General features: G+C 47.2%; 1 protein-coding gene across 5 annotated transcripts in view; it reads left to right on the top strand.

The window, feature by feature from the left end:
• The window catches only part of LOC146788809 (uncharacterized), a 397,685-nt gene that overhangs the window by 360,983 nt on the left and 12,684 nt on the right, over nucleotides 1-24,018 (top strand). For all 5 annotated transcript variants that reach the window (XM_085630389.1, XM_085630386.1, XM_085630388.1 and 2 more), the window contains one exon: nucleotides 20,208-20,282. In XM_085630389.1, coding sequence (XP_085486515.1) covers nucleotides 20,208-20,282 — 75 coding nt within the window. The remainder of the gene's footprint in view (nucleotides 1-20,207; nucleotides 20,283-24,018) is intronic.

Here is a 24,018-nt window from a genome sequence, read left to right as displayed (position 1 = left end):
CGCGCAGCTACAAGTCTTAAATGGCTTGTACTTGAGAGGATACTGCCCAGTCCCAGGGGTGGTTCCATTGTTCAAGCTCTCAGGTACAAAGAGTGCAAATGGGTACATTTACTTAATTCAGTAACCGAGGGGCTCAATGAACAGGAGGAGACTTCGAGACAGATAGGCCAACTTTAGTTGGCTCTCCCCAGTCCCGCTTTTAAGGATAACTGCATACATTACATAAGGGGACCCTTACTTTATGTTTTTAACCACCTACATGTAGTAACCCCCAACAGTACCAATGTCTTTGAAAACAACATGTCTTTGTTATGTTAAACTGATTTTAGCGTTAAATGTTTCTTTTTGCATGTCCGAAAAACCACAGTGTTGCTTATAAAAATTATTATTCAATTACTATTAATACCATTGTAATTTCGGAGTGCTTTAGATCTTTTGCCTCTTTCATTTATTGTGCTTTTTCATGATATTCTTGTTATTCCTGCATGAATCACTGTGTTTTTCATCGCATCAAGCACATAGTGCCACTGAGAGCAAATACTTTTTTTTTCTTTTTTTTTTTTTTGAAAGAAACCTTTATTTGACTTCAAAGAGTTACAGACATGGGCCTACAACCACTTGGGCCGGCCGCTAATTAATACGAGACAGGTTAGTTCACCATTATACAGACATGTCAATCAAAGGATCCCGTTAGTCCATTCGCACTCTGAGTGAAGGCAACGCTTGTATGCGAATAACAGTGATAAGACGGTTTCATCTTTCAATTTAAAACTTATAAACATTTCACACAAACAAGGCAATAAGAATTGAAGTATCGGTACGCGCTCTCCGGGGTAGGAAAGTCCACTTTATATAATAATCATGAATGGTCTGTGACAGAGGAGGGGGGGGCCCGGGAGCAGAGAAACAGTCAAACTGTATCATACTCATAACATAGCAAATTAGGAATGTGCAGCTAGGGGGACAAAGGAACATCCAATACTAATGCCAGAGGAGGGGCGCAGATGTCTCCACGATAAGAATTCCACGGACCCCACACCTTAGACCATTTCCTAGGCTTGCCTCTCGCCACATACACCGTCTTTTCTCTAAACATGCACCAGTCCATATTCTCCTTCCATACCGAGACCGTGGGTGACCTCTGAGAACCCCATAACTGTGCAATGTTGCGTTTAGCCACCATATTCCCCAAAGTGGCCCACTGCGTCTGTGCCACATCATAATCATTTAGCTCCCACACGTTCAGCAGACACCTTCGAGCTTCTGGTAACAGAGCGACATGTGTGACCTCTTCCATTACCGCATGCACCCGATTCCAAAAGCGAGCCACCTCAGGACATTCCCATATGACGTGAAGGAAAGTACCCAGCAAACCACAGCCACGCTTACACAGACCATCCACGGAAAAACCCATGCGCATCAGGCGGGGTCCAGTGACATACACTCTATGGAGTATCTTCAATTGTACGAGCCGAAGGCGGGCCGGAATTGCCACCTCCCTCGGGGAGGCTACTGCCGATACCCAGTCCTCATCATCTAATTCCAAACCGTCAGCTACCCAGACCTCCCTCAGGTGGGTCAACAGGTCCGCCCGGTCGTTTATAAGCTTTTTATAAGTCAAGGAGATTGTGCTGTCAGGCACATAACCATCTAGCACCCTGTCCTCCAGTGGGGAATATTCCGGGATAGCAGTAACATCAGGGAAAACCGAACACAACGCATGGCGGACCTAAGCATACCGGAAGTACTCCCTATCGTTCAGCTTATATTCCACTTTCAGCATTTCAAACGTTTTAAACTTCCCTTTCACCCAAAAATCACTGACCTTACATATGCCAATCTTATCCCATTTCTCAAATCCTTTCGTTTTCCACAAACAACCCAGCCTTTCTGAAGCATACAGTGGAATCGCTCGAGTCAGGCGGTCCTTCCATCCCATCGCAGCATTCGTAGCATGCCACACACGTACTGCTATCTTTGTTGGGCCTGTCAACTGCACACCGGGAGACTTTGAATAAAGTGCCCTATTGTAATCCCCACCAGGCAATAGCAATTTATCCATCTCAAACGCCGGGTTCAGGGCCGGTCCGTACATCCCGTGATTCACCGCCGCCAATTGGGACGCCCAATAATATCGCTTGATATCGGGGAGTGCAATACCCCCATCATACCAAGGGAGTGTCAATTTTGTGAGAGCGATTCGCGACCGCCCGTCCCAAAACAATTGCCTCTGCAGACTCTCCACCTCATGGAAATAGCGGGCCGGTATAACATCAAATGTGTTTTGGAGTGCATACAGGAATCGTGGTAGCGACATCATTTTAAACAACGCCGCACGTCCGAGCGGCGAAAGCGGAAGCCGTCGCCAACCCGAAACGTCGGCCTTTAGTCGTTGAAGTGGGGGGAGTAAGTTCCGCTCATAACGGGCCACAGGGTCTAATGTTATGAAGACTCCCAAGTATTTAAACCCCGACTGCGAAATCTGGATAGGGCAGCCACGCGGAAGGAGAGGAACATCACCTGAGAGAACGTAAACGCATGACTTGGTCCAGTTAATGACCAAGCCGGAGTTACGACCAAACGAGTTTAGAACATCAACTAAGACAAGTAAAGACTGCCGGGGAGATGTGAGGTACAGGAGAATGTCATCCGCATAGAGAGAGATGCGGTCCTCAAATTCAGGCGTCCACCTGATGCCCCGCAATGAGGGCTCCCATCGTAGCCAGGCAGCCAGAGGTTCCAAGGCAAGTGCGAAGAGGAGGGGCGACAACGGACAACCCTGCCGCGTGCCTCTTCCCAACACAAAGGGTGTCGACACTCTGCCATTCACTACCACCTGAGCCAATGGTTCATCATACAACAACTTTACCCAACCGATAAACCCGGGGCCAAAACCAAATTTCGCGAGCACCGCCCAAAGATACGGCCATTCTAGAGTATCAAACGCCATTGTTGCATCCAGAGACGCCAAAATGGCCAGCTCACGTATGTACGCCGCTCTGGCGAGCACTCCATGAAGACGCCTCAGGTTCAGAGCCGTGTTACGGTGAGGTATGAAACCAGACTGATCCGGATGGATCAAGTCGCCAACGACCCTAACCAAACGATTAGCTAAAACCTTAGCCAGAATTTTGGGCTCAGCGTTTAACAGGGAGATGGGTCTATAAGAGATACATCGATCCCGCGACTTCCCCTCCTTGTGAATCACGACTATTGTAGCAAGACGCTGATCATAGGGGAGGGAGCCCACTTCTCATACTTCAAGAAACATTTCGCGTAGATGAGGCGCCATCTTGTCCGGGCGCAGTTTATACAGTTCGATGGGAAGGCCATTAGGACCCATGGCCTTGCCGGAAGCGACCGAGCGAATGGCCAAAGCAATCTCATCGGGCGACACCGTCGCATCCATCAGTATCCTATCCTCCTCCGACAAAGACGGCAACGCAATATCTCTCAGCAGTAGATGAGAGTCATCCTCAGGGCGATCCGAGACTGGAGAATATACTTCGCGGAAATAATCCGCGAAACATTCGACAATTTCCACAGGGTCAGTCACACGCACACCATCCGCTCTCTCAATGACCGGTACCACTCGACTCGCTCTTTCTTTCTTGTCCAACCATGCAATCAACTTTCCAGCCTTATCCCCCACATCGTATAAGCGCCCTTGTTGCTCTCTACTCATCACTTTGGCGGCATCGGTGACCAACGCTCTATAGTCAAGCTGCTTGAGACTGAGAACGTGCAACTTATCATTCGTAACACCCAGCTCCAGGTCCCCTTCCAACTCGGCTATTTCATTTTCAAGGCGAACCACCTCCTCAATCCTGCTTTTCTTGGTGTGGGAAATTAGAGAAAGGGCTTGCCCACAGATCACTGTTTTGAAGGCTTCCCACAACGAGACAGCAGAGGCTACTAACCCCACATTTTCATTGAAATAGTGTTCGAGAGACTTGACCAGTTCCGCCCGAATTTTAGGATTACGCAGGTACCAAGGGTTAATCGGTGCCACCCTCCCCTCAGCCCCGGGGGTGACCTCCATGTGCAACAGTAGTGGGGAGTGGTCAGAAATACCCCGGGGCAGATGTCCTACTTCCCTAACCATCACAGCTTGGGCCGCCGGCATAAGGACATAATCAAGTCTCGATAGACTTCCATGAGCCCCTGAGTGGAAAGTGTATTGCGCCTGTCCCGGGTGCAGTAATCTCCAGCAGTCTATCAGTCCGAGGGTATAAACCCACTCAGCCAAGCCTGTGCCCCCGGGAGATCCCTGGGAGGGTGACGATCCGCTCTACCGGATACGACAGAATTAAAGTCGCCCCCTATCACCAGAACCCCCCCCCCCGGGAGTCCCAATACCATTCGCCCCAAATCAGCAAATGTTACAGTCTGCAATCCTGGTGAGACATACACAGAAACCAGCGAGACAGTTCTGCCCTCCCACCGTCCTACGAGTGCAGCATACCGCCCTCTGTCATCATGAATTATATCGTCCACCTCCAGCGGGAGAGAGGCTCTAACCAAGATGCCCACCCCCCTCGAGCCAGAGGTGAAACCAGAGTGAACAGCGAGACGGTATCCCCGCCTATTCATAGCATGGCAAGAATTCCCAATTACATGCGTTTCCTGCAGAAAGACAATGTCTGGCGAAAGTCGTTTCAAAAACTGCAGCACCACCCCACGTTTAATCCTGTCCCCCATTCCATTCACATTCCATGAGAGTACTCTCAATCCCCTACCCCCATCCCAACCTCGCGCACAACCCCCTCCCCCCAGAGAACACGACCCCAACCACCAGTCGTATAGCGTTACGTTGCCTTGTGAAACATTCAAACATTCCCCAACCCCCCCTCCCCACCAACATTCCCGTTACAACTCCCCCCTCCCTGCACCCCTGCGTGAGCCCATGTAGCCCCCCCAACTTGCAGTGTGCCTGTCGCCCTAGCATTAACTAATCTACAAAAAGAAACCCCAGAGGAGGAAAGAGCCTCACTAAGCACCCCACAACCCCCGGGCATGTAAGAACAAGGCACTGAATAGAAACATCGAACCAAAGTATGGAGGTATCCTCGCAATGTTCAGTCACCGGGAACCAAGAGTCTACTTCTGCCCCGCCAAGCCGTCTCCGTTCTCCTCAGTCTGTCCCTCTCGACTTCGTCGCTGGGGCAAAGTATCAAGCCAATCTCCAACCACCTCCGGCCGATCGCAGAAACATGTCCGATCCTCAAACTCAACACGCAACCTGGCCGGAAAGAGCATCGCATATTTCAGCTCCATGTCTCTCAGTCCCCGTTTAACACCCATGAACCCCTGTCTCTGCTTTTGGACCGATTGTGTGAAGTCCGGGTAGAAGCCTATGTTAGTGTTCTCAAACTTCGTCGGCCCACTCACCCTCGAGGCCTGCAGGATAGCGTCCCTGTCCCTGAAATTGAAAAGTCTGGCAATGATAGGCCGTGGGGGAGCACCCGCTTTCGGCTTGCCACCTGGAACTCTATGGGCCCACTCGACCGCAAAAAGTTTACTCAATTCTTTGGGCGCAAGGTGGTTGATCACGAGGTCATCCACGAAAAGGTCGGCCGCAAGAACCTCCGAGTTCTCCGGCACCCCTATGATGCGCACATTATTCCTCCGAGCCCTACTTTCAAAGTCTTCCAGCCGACGGACAAATAACTCATGGGTTGTCCACTGATTACGGACCTCAGTCTGCAGATCGGACACGTCCGTTGTCAGGCACGACGTTTTCAGATCCAAGGATTTGAACTTTTCATTCGTTTTTGAAAGATCCGCTCTGACTAGATTAACATCGATCAAAACCGCGTCCAATTTATGGGCCAAGGTGTCGAATTGCTGACCAACCGCTGCTTTCATCTCGTTGATGGCACCCATGACGTCCTGCAATGTTAATTCCGTGGACAATCCCGGGCCATCCTTGGATCTCTCCGGTGACTTATGCAGTCCACTAGGGGATCCTTTTGACTGAGCATAGCGGTCCATGTTGTTAGCTTGGGTATAACCTCCCCGCCTAGTCGTCTTGGATTTTTGTTTATCTCCGTCCGATCTAGCCGCCATTGTCTGAAGGCCACCAAGGTTGTCGTCCACTAACATGATTAGTAATCCCCGTACATCCGATCTGATGAGCCTCGGCAATCACGAATTGTAGGCCAGACTAGAGTCCAAGATTCAGTCAGGATTCCCAATCTTCCCACTGTCGACGTGTCGCTGACAAGCCAGGGTCCCTCAGCCAGTTTCAGAGAGGAGACCCGAAACCGAAAGTGAAAGTGCGGGGTACGCACCAGCCCGAGTCCTGCATGCCGTTGTTGTTCACTTTCTGCCCGGGCACCACGCCAACTCGAGTCCGGGGCAAGGCCAGGAGTAGGCCACCAACTTGAAGTCGATGCTATCCCGGTTCCTGAAGTCCGATTTAAGTTTGGACAACGGATATCACCTCCGCTTATGGTCGCCTGTAGAAGCCCGTCGATAAAATCAGGATTTATTCAGGATAGACGTGAGAGGTTGCGGAGGCCCTCGGGAGCCCTGTGCCTACGCGGCCATCTTGGTTGCGCGCTAGGCTCTTCCCTCCGCAAATACTTTCTTAAGCCTCTAAAAATCAGGCAAGATTGTGTGATCCGCACCCACATTTAGAATCGATGAAGTGTGTTTTTATAAAAAACTGCTTTTCCCTGAATACACGCATCTGCTTTGCAGAGCTTAATTGATTCCTTTCAGCTGCCTTCAGCTGAAATCCTCCCTAGCGCCAGTGAAACCCTCTGGTTGCTTCCTTTGAACACACCTGTCAATCATCATGAAGCTCACGGTGGGAGCCCAACCCAGCTTGCCTGCAGAGGCCCCTCCTTTAGAATCAATTAATTGTTTCTAAGCAATGTTGTATTACTATGAATACTTTACCCTACCCAATACTTGCGCCAGCGCTATTCGAGTTTGACCACCTAATTCGTAATTTGTCCTTCACTTCGTTTGCACGCATTTACATGGCAGAACATAATTGATTGTTTTTAGCTACAGTTCAGCTGCAGCCTTTTGACTTGCCAGTGAGGCCTTGTGATGCTTCCTTTGAACACACTTGTCAATCATCATTAAGCTCCCAGCTGGAGCCTTGGCCAAGAGTATTTAAGAGCTCATTTCTCACTTGCTCCACAACCAGGAAGCAGTGTTTCGTGAGGACTCCGTGTTACCAGCTCAAGAAAACAATCATTCTTTGGTGAGTTTTACCATTGTCCCCTGACTATACCATTTTCAAATCATTCTCCTGGTTTAGTGATTAATTTCCCCTTATCTTGTTTTCCTTTAGATCTTCTGTGCAATTCATATCACAGTTGGTAAGATTTTAGAATTATTCCATACAATTGTGTTTTCCTCACATCTGAGTCAGCACTTATAATACCTCTCTATTTGTCACAGACATCCTGTTAGAATAACCAAACCCCTTCAATCAATTTGCCTTGACCGCCCTTGAAATTCTAGGGTGAGTCTATGTAATTCAACTCAATTCTTAATTTAATTACTGTCAAATGATAGGAACTTGAACACTCTTTATTGTAATACTCCTTCCCATAGGCGGCCCCTCCTCCTCCACAGTCCTGATGAAGACCCGCTTGTGACACTCCACCAAGCGCCCATAGGGTTGAAACGTCGACGATCTATTGTGGCACAGATTGCAGGACACAGTTGCTACCAACTATATAATTTGTTTAACTTACTTGTTACTGCATTTTGAATCTGGCCTTTCAAAACAAACCACATCCCCCCACCCCCACCTCACTGCACTGTGTATCTATATCACCACTGAGCACCACTATTTCACTATTGTGTATCACTGTATGAATTTGGAAGTATAAAATTCTGCAAAGTGTTTTTGTTTACATAACGAATGCTATCAATTCTGATACATAAATTAATGAAAACCCTTTCTCTGTGTTCTTGTTCCTTCCCCCTTTTGTTTAAGAAATGTTCTTGCTTTCAGAAATGTATTATATGTTATGCTGAAGTAACTACGGCTAACTACAATACACATTGTTTCTACCCAAGGGATCCATTGTTCTTTATACACTCTCCTCGGAAGTAACATTGATCAGAGCGGACCTAACAAAGTATAGAGAAAAGGTCAAACAGTTAGAGACTACCACCGCCAGCCTTGTGGAGGATACTTCGCAACTACAAATGGACATGGAGGAGCTACAAAAATTCCGGAGGCTGACGGAGGACAAGCTGGACGACTATGAAGGGCGCCTGAGACGCAATAACATCCGCGTTCTTGGCGTGCCAGAGAAATCGGAGGGTCCCGCTGTTGATCTATTCATTGAAGGCCTTATCTCAACGAAGTTGCAGCCAAAGGGCCTTTCTAAATTGTTTGTAATTGAGAGGGCCCGCAGGGTACCTGGGGGTCGGCCGAAGCCGGGGGCCCCTCCTCGTCCGATATTGGCCCGGCTGCTTAACTATAGAGATAGGGACACAATCCTGCAAGCAGCGAGGGTCGCTCCTCCGATCCACCTAGACAACGCGGAGATCACCTTTTTCCCCGACTTCACCCGGGCAGTACAGATGAGACGACGCTCTTTCTTTGATGTCAAGCGCAGATTGAGGGAAAGGGGTCTCAAATACGCCATGCTCTTCCCAGCGCGCCTGAGAGTTGAAGTTGAGGGGACTTCTTTGACTTGCCGGAGATGGCGTCGGACTGGCTTGACGGCCTTCCGGCTTCAGCGGAAAAGATTCCCACCGACCATTAAGTGGAGCGGCGGACTCATGATGATGGGCCCTGGGTAGCACTGACTGGCCTGTTTTTCTTCGTTTACGGAGCACGAGCTGCCAAGGTTTGACCAAGGCTTGAGTCGTAATCTATGTCGGCATATTGGATGTCTGCATTCTCGACGGCTTGTGTATCCATCATATACTGCACCAGTAATTTGTAACTGTGGGAAAGGGGGCTACAGGGCTCCAAGGCCTCCCCCCACATTTTTCTTCTTTCCAGTAGAATAGTTGGGCGACAGGCACTATGCATTTAATTTTCATGGGCAGTTCTTAGCCCGGAGTGCAGGGAAGCAGGGTGGGGGGATGTTGGGTGGGATTGTTGTTTGTTTGTTGTTCTTTTGCATCATCTCGACAGTGCAATGCGTACACATAAACCCGCTAGCGGGGACCTGTCTATTTACCAATGGGAGTACAGTGTAACAAGGAGATTAAAATTTTAAGTTGGAATGTGAACGGCTTGGGTGACAAGATCAAGAGAAGTGTTGTACTACAATACATTAAGAGACTGTCACCGGATATTGTGTTACTCCAGGAAACCCACCTCATAGGCAACACGTGCAATGCAATGCACAGATGGTGTTATTCGATGGTAGCACACGCGGGCTTTGCTTCTAGCTCCAGGGGCGTAGGCATTATGCAAAGAAAGTCATTTCCTCTCTCACTCACCTCCACCTACGCAGATGATCGGGGCAGATACGTCGGAATTACGGGCTCTTGGGAGGGTCGAACTGCTACCTTTATGTCAGTATATGCACCCCCGGGGCTACAGGGGATAACGTTCACTCATCTCAGCGCTGTTCTGTTGGCTTTGCCTGAGGGACAATTGGTGCTTGGAGGCGATTTCAACTCAATAATATCGGGGACACTAGACAGACACCCCCCTCGCACAACCTCTCCCGTAGCGCATATCTTCTCCGGTTTCCTAGAGGCGATGGGGCTGATAGATAGTTGGAGCGTGCAACCCAGTCAAGGTCCAGCACACTTTTCATTCAGGGGCACACAATAGCTTTTCCCGCCTTGACTACATAATAGTTCCGGCTCCACAAATCACAGACATTCACGAAATCCATCACCTGGCCAGAGGTATTTCCGATCATTCCCCTCTGTGGGTCCACATAGTACTAGACCACACGCGGGTGGGACGAATTGCCCCAATAAACCCTTGGTACCTCAAGAATCCCAACATCAGAAAAGACCTCACTAAAGCCATGGACAATTACTTTCTTGAGAACGAACCCACAGTTAAGTCCCCTCAAATATTATGGGAAGCTTTCAAAACAGTAATCCGAGGGCAGGCCCTTTCTCTGATTGCGGGCTCCAAGAAGGTTAGGATGAAAGACATCTCCGACATAGAACAGGAGATCTATCGACTAGAGCAGGATGTCAGCTCAGACACCACACCGCAAATCCTTAATTTCCTCCGGCTGCGGCAGGAGGAGTACCGGGCATTGGTCACTGATCGAGCCAAACAAATGGGACAGGAAAGGCTGGGCCGCATATATGACTGGGTGACAAGGCTGGCAAATTGCTCACCTGGCTAGACAAGAAAGAGAAAGCCAGCAAGCTCGTGCCAGAACTTAAAGGTGCTGACGGGCCCCCTGTAACTGACCCTCAAGACATAGCTAACGACTTTGCAGCTCACTTCCAAACTGTGTATAGATCAGTGGCACCTTACCCTGAGACTGATTTTTCGTATCTTATCAAAGATATTTCTCTTCCTACGCTGTCAGAATCAGACCAAACATTTATTGACAGTGCCCTCTCTGCGGATGAAATAGCGGCAGCTATAAGAGCATTGCATCCGGGAAAGGCCCTTGGCCCAAACGGCATTCCTATCAAAATTTACAAACTCCGTCCGGATAAATTGGCCCCCTACCTGAAGTCCATGTTTGATGACAGCCTTAAGCAGGGGTCCTTGCCGTATGATCAGAGAATTGCTACCATTGTAACAATCCACAAAGAAGGGAAACCCAAGACGAAATGCTCCTCCTATCACCCTATATCGTTGCTAAACGCGGAACCCAAAATCCTACCTAAAGTACTTGCTACGAGGCTGATTAAGGTGATAGGTGATCTAGTCCACCCAGATCAATCAGGATTCATGCCTAAAAGAAACACTGCTCTTAATCTGCACAGACTGCACGGAGTCTTGGGCAGAGTCCCGACGATACGCGAGGATGCCATCATAATCTCCCTAGATGCCACAATGGCCTTTGATACGCTGGAGTGGCCGTATCTCTTTGCAGTACTCAATAAATTCGGGTTTGGGCCCAATTTCTGCCGGTGGGTGCAACTGCTATATAGCGCACAGATGACTCAGATAGTGGTGACCAATAGGAAGTCAGAACCCTTTACCCTCAGCCGGGGAACCCGTCAGGGATGCCCACTTTCCCCTTTACTGTTCGCTTTGGCCCTTGAGCCTCTGGCGGCGTGGATACGTAAAGATGTAATGATCTATGGCATACGGTGGTCAGCGGACTGGGAGGACCGTATATCTTTATATGCGGACGATATTCTCCTGTATCTCACGTCCCCGAAGAGATCATTGGTCGTAGTCTTTGACATACTGGATATTTTTGGCAGGTACTCTGGGTTTCGCGTCAATTGGCAAAAATCGCTTCTCTACTTCCTTTGGGGGAACTCCCCTCCTCTACCCCACACTTGCCCGATACTTGTAGTCTCAGAAGGCTTCAAATATCTAGGAATATTTGTCTCTCTTGAGTCCTCGGTCTGATATGCTCGTAATCTGCTCCCCCCAATGCAGAGGCTGAGAAGTGACATACTAAACTGGAAGTCGCTCCCGCTCTCGCTTCTGGGCAAGGCTGTGCTATTTAAAATGATGTCGCTGCCCCGTTTCCTGTACGCTCTGCAGAATTCAACAGACCCTGTCCCAGACTCTTATTTTACAGAACTCGAGGGGCTCCTACGTGACCTTTTTTGGGGAGGACGACCACGTATTGCTCTAAAAAAGCTGACACTCAGTTGGTATGATGGCGGAATTGGTCTACCTGATGTTAGGAAATATTATTGGGCCGCGCATCTCACAGCCATCAATCATTGCAAATACGGACGCCCTGACAACCCGGGGTTTCTTATCGATCGTTGGCTTCTATTTAATGGTACTTTCTCCGGGCGATATACTCAACGCTAGCAAATTCCCACTCACCGGCCCCACTGACCACACGGTCAAAATCTGGCATTCTGCAAATAAATCACTTGGCTGGCATAACAAGTTAACTCTTGCAACGCCTCTATGGGACTCACAGAAACTGGGGTATATGGGAAACTCAAAGGGGTTTGACAAATGGGACCTAATAGGCATCTCCCAAGCCAAGGACATTTGGTGCGCGGAGGGGGTGAAGTCCTTTCACACTCTCCAAACCCAGTTTGCCCTTGTGGATTCTGAGCACTATCGATACTTGCAAATTCGACACTCACTGCAAGCAGCACTTCCCAGAGGCGCTACTCCACCAGATGCCTCTCCACTGGAGGATGGGCTGCTGGATGGCCACCTACCTGACAGAGCCATTTCGCTGACATATCAAAAACTCATTAATAATATGGAAAACCCCCTGTCGAAACTACGAGACAAATGGACCGAGGATGGAATAGAGTTGGATGACGAAACATGGCAGGAAGCCGTCTCCTCTCCCAGAACGGTTGCTATCCCGGCGCGACTAAGACTGGTGCAACTAAAGATCCTCCATAGAATTTACATAACCGGGCCCCAGATGGTACACATGGGTGGAGTGACAGATGGCTCTTGTAGGAGGGGATGCACGCAATTGGGTACATTTATGCATATACTATGGCATTGTGAGCAGATTCACGAATATTGGCGTAATATACATATAATCATGAGTGAAGTGTTGGGGGTAGAAATCAAGCCAGAAGCGCCCAGGTGTCTTCTTAATATCTGGGAACCTACCGACCTAAATGCTTATGCTGAGAAATGGGTCACACTTGGTTGCATGATCGCCAAAAGAAATATTGCACAACTCTGGGGAGCCCTGAAACCTCCCTCGATCACTGACTGGGAGCGGGATCTTGGTTGGAGTATGTTAAGAGAAAAAACAGTTTATATGGCCCGTGGCTGCCCCCGCAAATGGTCCAGGATGTGGGCACCCTCGAATGCATATGTACCCCTCCGCGTGATGTAGATGATATTGATCCCCCATCCCCGTGACTTTCAATCATTTATGCTGCTATTTTTGTATTTACCCTGATTTCACTGTGGCCCAAGTATTGCTTTTGTGCATATTTGCATGTATGTCGAGATTGTTCAATAAAAAGATTTATTTAAAAAAAAAACTATGACACAATATTCTTACCTTCTGTATTCTGTCCAATGATGTTCTTGACATCATTTTATTTTTGACACAATATTTCTGCCTCACAATGTTTTTTAAATATGAAAAGCAAAAACTAACAGTGGAACCTTCACTTGACCAGCACCTAACCTTCTGTAACTCTACCTGTAATAACCCTATATATGAGGGAGAGACGTGTGCACACTCAGTGGCACCCACTGTTGAAATGCCTATTCCCTTGGGAATCCGAGTATATTACAAGAAACAAGAGGTGCACCACATAGACAATTAGGAGACAAAGGAGTCCTTTGTCATTAACGAATTTTCTCAAAGATCATTCCTTATGAACATTTTATTTTTAATTATATAGTAATTCCAAAAGACATGAACAAACAGTCTATGTGACTTTACAAACAGACCAGCCGACGCGTTTCGTCCTGAAACAGGACTTCTTCAGGGCTGTCAAACAATAAACAGAAAAGTATATACATATAAATAACATACATATATAAATACATATACATTTCTAAGAACACTTATACACAAATATAAGCACCATAAAAACAATAACAAGACAAAACGACATTGTTTCCTAGTGGATAGATACACTAATTTCAATTATGGGGTATATTTAAACCTGGTAGTCATTTTGTTTCTCCCTTGAGAATTAACTTTAAACATTCCAAGCAATGTATCCTATTTATATTTAATACAAGTACTACCACATTTACGGGGCCAGACCAGCGAGATATGTCTTTTTTAAAAACGAAAAAGACTAAAAACCGATAGAGCAAGCAGAAGTAAGCACAGAAGATACAAGTAGACAGGAGCCAATAGGAGAGACAAGGGAGGAGAGACCTGACCTACCACTAGATCGTAGCGTAGATTATAGATGGACGAGTCCTCATGGATTTCTTTCAATCCTTAAGTTGATTATAGTAGGGGGCAAATTGCCATTTAGTCAGCTCTGGAGTAAAAACACAGGGAAAGAGAAAGTGGGGCACCTAGGGTCAGTCATGAACCTTGAGATATAACAGAAAATGAGAGCAACTGCTGAGACGCGTTTCGTCCTGAAACAGGACTTCTTCAGGGCACTAGATCGTAGCGTAGATTATAGATGGACGAGTCCTCATGGATTTCTTTCAATCCTTAAGTTGATTATAGTAGGAGGCAAATTGCCATTTAGTCAGCTAAGTGGGCGCTAAGACAAAAAGATCAAGTCCTCGTTGATTTTTTCTGGGGGAGGGGCACCATGATATTTGAGTGGGTAGATGTACCTGGCTGGGTAAAGGTGAGGTACAGGGCACAAGTCCTATAAAATGAAGTGGGGGGACTGACAATATGCAAATGACCTCATGACGTCACGTGCTGAACGTGTCCCGATGTCTGAAAATTACACCGGGGCACGTTCAGCTTATTTCTGTGGGGCCAGCGTCTTGGCAGGGGGTACGGCGCCCACCCTTTGAAAAGAGTGGGGGGACGCTGTGTACCTGCGTGGACCACCGACTCGAGTCCTGGTGAGGTATAAGTATAGATGGTGCCAGACAGTAGACGTACGAGGGTATGAGCAGAGGTAAATGTAGGGACAGAGGTGCTAGGATAAAGGCACAGAGAGATAGAAGGGAAGAAGCAGAGGAAATGCACTTGTGGACAGAGGGGCACAGGTACTAGGGTATAAGTAGTGGGGCAAGTGGTAGTGCATTGGGAGGGCTACTGGTAGTAGAGTAAGGGTGGAGCAGAGGTGCTACAGTATAAGGCAGAATGACAGGTAAAAGGGTACAGGCAAGAGCAGAGGCAGTAGGGCAGAAGCTGTGGCACAGGTACGGGGTACTGGCATGGCTAAACGCTTTAGGGTACAGGCAGGAACAGTAGAAATATGGCAGATCTAGATGTGGTGGGTGTAAGCAGCAGGAGAGGTTGTGGGGTAATGTGTGGGGTGGTTGTACTAGGGAGGGAGTAGGGGTAGACGTATTAGAGGGTATAAACTGGGGGAGCAGTCCTGAGGTATAAGCAGGGACAAAGAGGCATGAATCAAAGAAAAAACGTCTTGGAAGGGTAAGTGTCTTTGGTTAGGAGGAGTTCTTACATAGAGCGGAGATAAAGATTTGGAAGAATGGTGCACAGCGGTATTTCCATAGAAATGAAACGTATAATGTACGCAATTCCGGTAAAAAGTAGTATAGAGATTATTGCGGCCTGAAGAGATGCCAGAGGACAGTTTTTGATCCAACACTGCTAGACCCACAACAGCAACAGAGTCTTTCACAACAAATCAAAATATAGGAATAACTTCCCCAACATTTTCGGTGGAAGATGAATTGCATTATAAATGAAATAGTGATGCAAGTTAGAGGATCTACTAATCTTCGCCCTACCAGTTCCAAAATATTGCTATATAGAAAGAATAACGCGCGCTCCCCATTAAGTTACACAAAAACGTTATTTGTAGAATGCTCTCTGAAATGTACTAGTAGGTTTTTATAACTTGCTGTTCATCACTGTTATTTTATTTTTAAGTGTAAGGAGCACGGCCCTCGGGGCAGATAAGCTTCTGATACTAGGGTCCAGCAGAGGTAGGAGGCGAGCACTCGCAGGGAAAGGCTCCGCACCGATGGGTAGAGAGGACCGCCCGCACAGGTTGCAAAAATGTTTACAGGGTAGCCCCCTGCCGAGCTCCACGCCCCCTGCACCAGACACGCCCCCGCGGGGGCGGCCCAAGTTTTATACAGTTTCTCATGGACCTCCGTTCATTCAATGTGTGTCCGTGCGCCTACCGGCAAGCAGCCACCATCAATAAGCATCAGCACCCGCCCCCTTACCGCTCACCTGGGCCGGTATCCGGCAACACTTGCTCCAGCTGCGGGAAGGTAAATTCGGGCAGCTCCAGCAGCATCCCGTACCGCTCCAGGAATGAGCAGACCACCGCGAAATCCGGCAAGGAGCCCGGGCAGGTGTCTTCTTCCACGGGCGCCTGCGTCTCCTCCGCTGCCTCCGCGGTCGTCATCTTGGACCTGCTGGTGAAGGAGGGGGGCGACCAGGCTCGAGCCTCCGGAGGAGCCCGCCGCGATCCCACAATGCATCGAAAGAGGCAGCAGAAGCAGCACAGGTTGCGGTGACGCTCCTCCCCAACTGCCCTCTCGCTCTCCCTCCCCCCTTCCCCCGGGAGCGTTCTAGTCTGGCCTCGTGTGACACGAAATGAAAACAAAAGTGCATAGAGATCTAGTGGTTTGAGAGCGGAGATCGAGTGGAAACAGACAACGGACGACAAGCTGAAGATTCCGTTCATTGGTCTACAAGGTAGCCATCTTGGGAATAAAGCGGGGGTCCAGAAACGAGTCAATCAAGAAAAAAGAATTATTTAAAAACTAATTTTGGGAACAAATTAAATTCCAAGAGACTGACATAGTTTAAATGTTTATACAAAAGCTCGCTAAAGCATTTTTATAAGATATTGTACCTTTTAAACGCTACTCTGTTTTATATGAGCTGAAAGCTTAGATGCTTACACTGTATTTTTTGTTAAGCATATGTAAAGTAAACATTGAAACTTAGATATATTTATAAGACAGTTACTGAAGTTAAACATTGCTCTTCAGACTGTCGCGCTGCCCTACGTGCAGAGATAGGTCCTTGAACGTTTGCCTTCCAGTTAGCCCAACATGAATGCTACATCGGCAGCAAGAGTAGAAATTCACGGGGGCATACGGAGACACCACCGACTTTCTCCGAGGTGAAGCAGAAATGCCTCGGAGAAAGGTAGTGGCGTTTTCGGATTCGGGAGCGTGTTTAAACACGCCCAGAGAAAGAATCGAAAAAACACGCTCCCGAATCCGAAAAGGACGGGGCTGGTTTGGAGAGACAAACCTCTTCTCCAATGGCTGACCAGTATTCAAGAGGCCAGCCAATGGAGAAGAGGAGAGAAGAGGGGCGGGTTCAAGCCCCTCTTCTCCAAGTCATTAAATCTCGCGAGCGAGACTGCGCAAGCGCAGCCTTCGCTAGCCGAGACCTAAAAGTAAAAGAATTATTCAAACTATTTAAACATATAGTAGATGGTATTTAATGTTAAAAAATGTTTGTAAAGTTGACATACTTATTTTATTTAAAAATATTTTAATAACCTTTTTTTTTTGCATTGAAAATATTTATTTTACTATTTAGAATGGTGTAGTATTTTTTTTAATTTTTTTTTTTTAAATCTTTTTATTTTGCAAACACAAAAGAACAACTAGGTCATTTCGTATACATCACACTCAAGAAATCTCTGATTACAGGTAGCGAAAGATTAAGGCCAGTATGACTTAATAACCTTTTTTAATTGTAATATTTAATGATACAATAATATTTATAAATGACTCTAAAATAATTTTGCACATCACTTTTAATAATTGTAATACACAATAAAGATATATATTTTACTTCCAAATTTTTTTTTATTTAAACTTTAGAGAAAATATTTGTATTTTAATTTAATATATTCAAAAGAATCCAATTAAATATTAATATCGAATTTATAAATGCTGTAAGTTTTCTACATTGTCCTAGAATTTAAAATAAATATAAACTTTTATTAAAATTAATATTCAATATGAATTAAAAAAATATATTGTATATAGTTTAATAAACTTTTAAACTATTCCCTATACTTTGCCATAGGCAGATCTCTCTGCCATACTGTGGAGGTCTCTGTCAAGTGTGCAGAAAGTCAAATTATAGTAACGTTTTTGACTTTGTTACTGAGTCCATAACCTATTTCAGAGTTTGGGGGCTTGTAAGTGTACACTTTTGAGTATCTTTGCACTCGTAAATGGTGGATAGCCAAAAGTCGTAAAGTTTCTCAAACGTGTGAAAGGTCTTACTCATGTAGATTTACTCAAGTGTAAGTTTGTAAATAGGCCCCAATATGTGCATGTGCATGTGTGTGCATATCTGCACATTTACACAGATGTGTGTGTCCGTGGGGTCTGCACAGTTCACTCCTAGGCTCCTCCAAGTTGGACCTTCTCATCATTTCATGTGTTGAGGAGCATTCATCCACACATGTGATCCATGATTCTGCCTTTAGGAGCTGCATGTTTGACGCTTATGCTCATTCTTGTAGGACCCGCACATTCTTCCCTTGTGCCCTTGTCGATGGACGCTGTAGATTTGAAACCTGTTTTCCTGCCTTTGGGGTCTGCGCATTTCACTATGGTGCCCCTGTCTTAGCATCCGAACACTTCACACCTGTGCACCTGGCGGTCAGCTCTGCACATTGAGTGTGAATCAGCTTCTAGGGTTTGCACATCACATGTGTGTATGATGATCTACATTTTTCAGATATGTGCCTGTCTACAGGAGCAACACTTTCACGTTTGTTTCTGCCTGTAGGGTCTGCTGCACATTTCATATCACTGCTTCTGTTGTCAGGAGCTGCACATTTCACAGGTGTGCCCCGGTCTATAAGAAATGCACATTCAATGCCTGTGTTTATATATTGGGATCTTCACATTCCGTGTGTGTCCCTGTCTGTAGGGGCTGCAGGAGTCACGCCTGCTATCCTATCTTTCGGGTCTGCACGTATCAAGCATGCACAAACATTGTGATCACCACATTTCTTACATGTGCACCTGTCTGTCTGATCATACTGGTCATGTTTGTGCATCTGTATGTAGTATATGTACCACTGATGAGGCATTAAAGAGCTTATATGTTTGCTTCGAACTACAGGATTTTCACGTCACTGGCTTGAACCTGTATTAGGACCTGCACATTCCTCCTGTATGCACCTATTTGTAGGATTTGTGCAGTTTATACCTTGTGTTCCTGTTGCTGGAACCTCCACTTATGTTTGTAGGTTCTGCACATGTACAGGCAGTGCTCCTGTCTATAAAGGCTGATAAACCATGTGTGCACGCGTATCTGTAGGGTCTGCAAATGCCACTTGTATGCACCTGTTTATGGGATCTGTGCAGTTCACACCTTATGTTCCTGTTTCTAGAATCTGCACTTATGTTTGTAGGTTCTGCACATGTACAGGCAGTGCTCCTGTCTATAAAGGCTGATAAACCATGTGTGCATGCCTATCTGTAGGGTCTGCAAATGTCATTTGTATGCACCTGTTTATGGGATCTGTGCAGTTCATACCTTATGTTCCTGTTTCTAGAATCTGCACTTATGTTTGTAGGTTCTGCACATGTAAAGGCAGTGCTCCTGTCTATAAAGGCTGATAAACCATGTGTGCACGCCTATCTGTAGGGTCTGCAAATGCCACTTGTATGCACCTGTTTATGGGATCTGTGCAGTTCATACCTTATGTTCCTGTTTCTAGAATCTGCACTTATGTCTGTAGGTTCTGCACATGTAGAGGCAGTGCTCCTGTCTATAAAGGCTGATAAACCATGTGTGCACGCCTATCTGTAGGGTCTGCAAATGCCACTTGTATGCACCTGTTTATGGGATCTGTGCAGTTCATACCTTATGTTCCTGTTTCTAGAATCTGCACTTATGTCTGTAGGTTCTGCACATGTAGAGGCAGTGCTCCTGTCTATAAAGGCTGATAAACCATGTGTGCACGCCTATCTGTAGGGTCTGCAAATGCCACTTGTATGCACCTGTTTATGGGATCTGTGCAGTTCATACCTTATGTTCCTGTTTCTAGAATCTGCACTTATGTCTGTAGGTTCTGCACATGTAGAGGCAGTGCTCCTGTCTATAAAGGCTGATAAACCATGTGTGCACGCCTATCTGTAGGGTCTGCAAATGTCATTTGTATGCACCTGTTTATAGGATCTGTGCAGTTCATACCTTATGTTCCTGTTTCTAGAATCTGCACTTATGTCTGTAGGTTCTGCACATGTAGAGGCAGTGCTCCTGTCTATAAAGGCTGATCTATGTGTGCGAGCCTGTCTGCAGGGTCTGCATAATTCACATGTGCTCATGGTTGTACCATTGGTCCATTTCCTATCTGTTCACCAGTCTGTAGGATCTGCACATTCCAAGGCTTTGCACCTTTCTGTAGGGTCTGCAAATGTTTTGTGTATGCACCAATCTGAGGAAGCTGAACATATGAAGTGTGTTCTCTGCCCTTAGGAAGGGCCCATTTCACATGTGGCTGCAGAGAGGGTAACTCTTCTTGTTGTGTTTGCCTTTCAGCTCCAAGGGCCCCCTGTTTGTGAAAGAGTATGTGAGCACTAGTGAACGTGGCTCCGCCTCCTCAGGCTACGGAAGGTAAGAGACTGCTCAGAGCTCACTGTGGTATCGGTACCAACGAGACATCCTTCTGACCGGTCAGTCACGAACCAGGGGGTGGTGGGCCACTTTCTTTGTTTCAGGGACACGACAGGGAGCAAACGTTCAAACTGTGACCGGGACTTTGAACAGGAAGTTTCACATACATGGTGACACTACCCATGTCTGTGAGCAAAAGTGAACTGGGGAACCAACATAGACTGATAATTCTAATCAATGTGAAGAAGACGTCTCAAGCACATGGTGACACTTTTAATCACCGGAACATGACCGTGAACAGGAGGTTTTACACGCAGACTTACACTTCTTATCATTGTGAACAAGAGTGTAAACAGGAAGTCTGGAACACTTGCAGATCTTGCTAATCCAAGGAAACAGGACTGTGAAGAGACTCAAGTCATTGTAGAGATGGTATACAATAGACTAGAAGCACTGCTCTCACTGTAGGGATGGAACACCATAGACTGGAGTGATTCTACCTGCTCTAGAGATGGTATATTCTGGACTGGAGCGACTGCACTCACCGTAGGGATGGAACGCCATGGACTGGAGTGACTCTACCTTCTCTAGAGATGGTATACTGTGGACTGGAGCCACTGCACTCACTGTCCAGATGGAACACCATGGACGGCAGTGACTCTATCTTCTCTAGCGATGGTATACTGTGGACTGGAGCCACTGCACTCACTGTAGGGTTGGAACACCTTAGACTGGAGTGACTCTAACTTCTCTACAGATGGTATACTGTGGACTGGAGCCACTGCACTCACTGTAGATATGGAACACCATAGACTGGAGTGACTCTACCTTCTCTAGAGATGGTATACTGTGGACTGGAGCCACTGCACTCACTGTAGAGATGGAACACCATAGACTGGAGTGACTCTACCTTCTCTATAGATGGTATACTGTGGACTGGAGCCACTGCACTCACTGTAGAGATGGAAAACCATGGACTGCAGTGACTCTAATTTCTCTAGAGATGGTATACTGGTGACTGGAGCCACTGCACGCACTGTAGGGATGTAACACCATGGACTGGAGTGACTCTACCTTCTCTAGAGATGGTATACTGTGGACTGGAGCCACTGCACTCACTGTTGAGATGGAACACCATAGACTGGAGTGACTCTACCTTCTCTAGAGATGGTATACTGTGGACTGGAGCCACTGCTCTCACTGTCGAGATTGAACACTAGGGACTGCAATGACTCTATCTTCTCTAGAGATGGTATACTGTGGACTGGAGCCACTGCACTCACTGTAGGGTTGGAACACCATACAATGGAGTGACTCTACCTTCTCTAGAGATGGTATACTGTGGACTGGAGCCACTGCACTCACTGTAGAGCTGGGACACCATAGACTGGAGTGACTCTACCTTCTCTAGAGATGGTATACTGTGGACTGGAGCCACTGCACTCACTGTAGGGATGGAACACCATACACTGGAGTGACTCTACCTTCTCTAGAGATGGTATACTGTGGACTGGAGCCACTGCACTCACTGTCCAGATGGAACACCATGGACTGGAGTGACTCTACCTTCTCTAGAGATGGTATACTGTGGACTGGAGCCACTGTACTCACTGCAGGGATGGAACACCATAGACTGTAGTGATTCTACCTTCTCTAGGAATGGTATACTGTGGACTGGAGCCACTGCACTCACTGTAGGGATAGAACACCATAGACTGGAGTGACTCTACCTTCTCTAGAGATGGTATACTGTGGACTGGAGCCACTGCACTCACTGTCGAGATGGAACACCATAGACTGGAGTGACTCTACCTTCTCTAGAGATGGTATACAATGGACTAGAAGCACTGCTCTCACTGTGGGGATGGAACACCATAGGCTGCAGTGACTCTATCTTCTCTAGAGATGATATACTGTGGACTGGAGCCACTGCACTCTCTGTAGGGATGGAACACCATAGACTGGAGTGACTCTACCTTGTCTAGAGATGGTATACTGTGGACTGGAGCCACTGCACTCACTGTAGGGATGGAACACCATAGACTGGAGTGACTCTACCTTCTCTAGAGATGGTATACTGTGGACTGGAGCCACTGCACTCACTGTAGGGATGTAACACCATGGACTGGAGTGACTCTACCTTCTCTAGAGATGGTATACTGTGGACTGGAGCCACTGCACCCACTGTCCAGATGGAACACCATAGACTGGAGTGACTCTACCTTCTCTAGAGATGGTATACTGTGGACTGGAGCCACTGCACTCACTGTAGGGATGGAACACCATAGACTGGAGTGACTCTACCTTCTCTAGAGATGGTATACTGTGGACTGGAGCCACTGCACTCACTGTAAGGATGGAACACCATAGACTGGAGTGACTCTACCTGCTCTAGAGATGGTATATTCTGGACTGGAGCGACTGCACTCACTGTAGGGATGGAACACCATGGACTGGAGTGACTCTAGCTTCTCTAGAGATGGTATACTGTGGACTGGAGCCACTGCACTCACTGTCCAGATGGAACACCATGGACGGCAGTGACTCTATCTTCTCTAGCGATGGTATACTGTGGACTGGAGCCACTGCACTCACTGTAGATATGGAACACCATGGACTGGAGTGACTCTACCTTCTCTAGAGATGGTATACTGTGGACCGGAGCAACTGCACTCACTGTAGAGATGGAACACCATAGACTGGAGTGACTCTACCTTCTCTATAGATGGTATACTGTGGACTGGAGCCACTGCACTCACTGTAGATATGGAACACCATAGACTGGAGTGACTCTACCTTCTCTAGAGATGGTATACTGTGGACTGGAGCCACTGCACTCACTGTAGAGATGGAACACCATAGACTGGAGTTACTCTACCTTCTCTATAGATGGTATACTGTGGACTGGAGCCACTGCACTCACTGTAGAGATGGAACACCATGGACTGCAGTGACTCTAATTTCTCTAGAGATGGTATACTGTGGACTGGAGCCACTGCACTCACTGTAGGGATGTAACACCATGGACTGGAGTGACTCTACCTTCTCTAGAGATGGTATACTGTGGACTGGAGCCACTGCACTCACTGTCGAGATGGAACACCATAGACTAGAGTGACTCTACCTTCTCTAGAGATGGTATACTGTGGACTGGAGCCACTGCTCTCACTGTTGAGATGGAACACTAGGGACTGCAATGACTCTATCTTCTCTAGAGATGGTATACTGTGGACTGGAGCCACTGCTCTCACTGTTGAGATGGAACACCATAGACTGGAGTGACTCTACCTTCTCTAGAGATGGTATACTGTGGACTGGAGCCACTGCACTCACTGTCCAGATGGAACACCATAGACTGGAGTGATTCTACCTTCTCTAGAGATGGTATACTGTGGACTGGAGCCACTGCACTCACTGTCCAGATGGAACACCATGGACGGCAGTGACTCTATCTTCTCTAGCGATGGTATACTGTGGACTGGAGCCACTGCACTCACTGTAGATATGGAACACCATGGACTGGAGTGACTCTACCTTCTCTAGAGATGGTATACTGTGGACCGGAGCAACTGCACTCACTGTAGAGATGGAACACCATAGACTGGAGTGACTCTACCTTCTCTATAGATGGTATACTGTGGACTGGAGCCACTGCACTCACTGTAGATATGGAACACCATAGACTGGAGTGACTCTACCTTCTCTAGAGATGGTATACTGTGGACTGGAGCCACTG

This window comes from Triturus cristatus, chromosome 10 (genome assembly GCF_964204655.1).
Source record: "Triturus cristatus chromosome 10, aTriCri1.1, whole genome shotgun sequence".
NCBI classification, from domain to species: Eukaryota; Metazoa; Chordata; class Amphibia; order Caudata; family Salamandridae; genus Triturus; species Triturus cristatus.
Note: the sequence above shows the minus strand (reverse complement) of the source record. Positions and strands in the feature narration are given on the sequence as shown.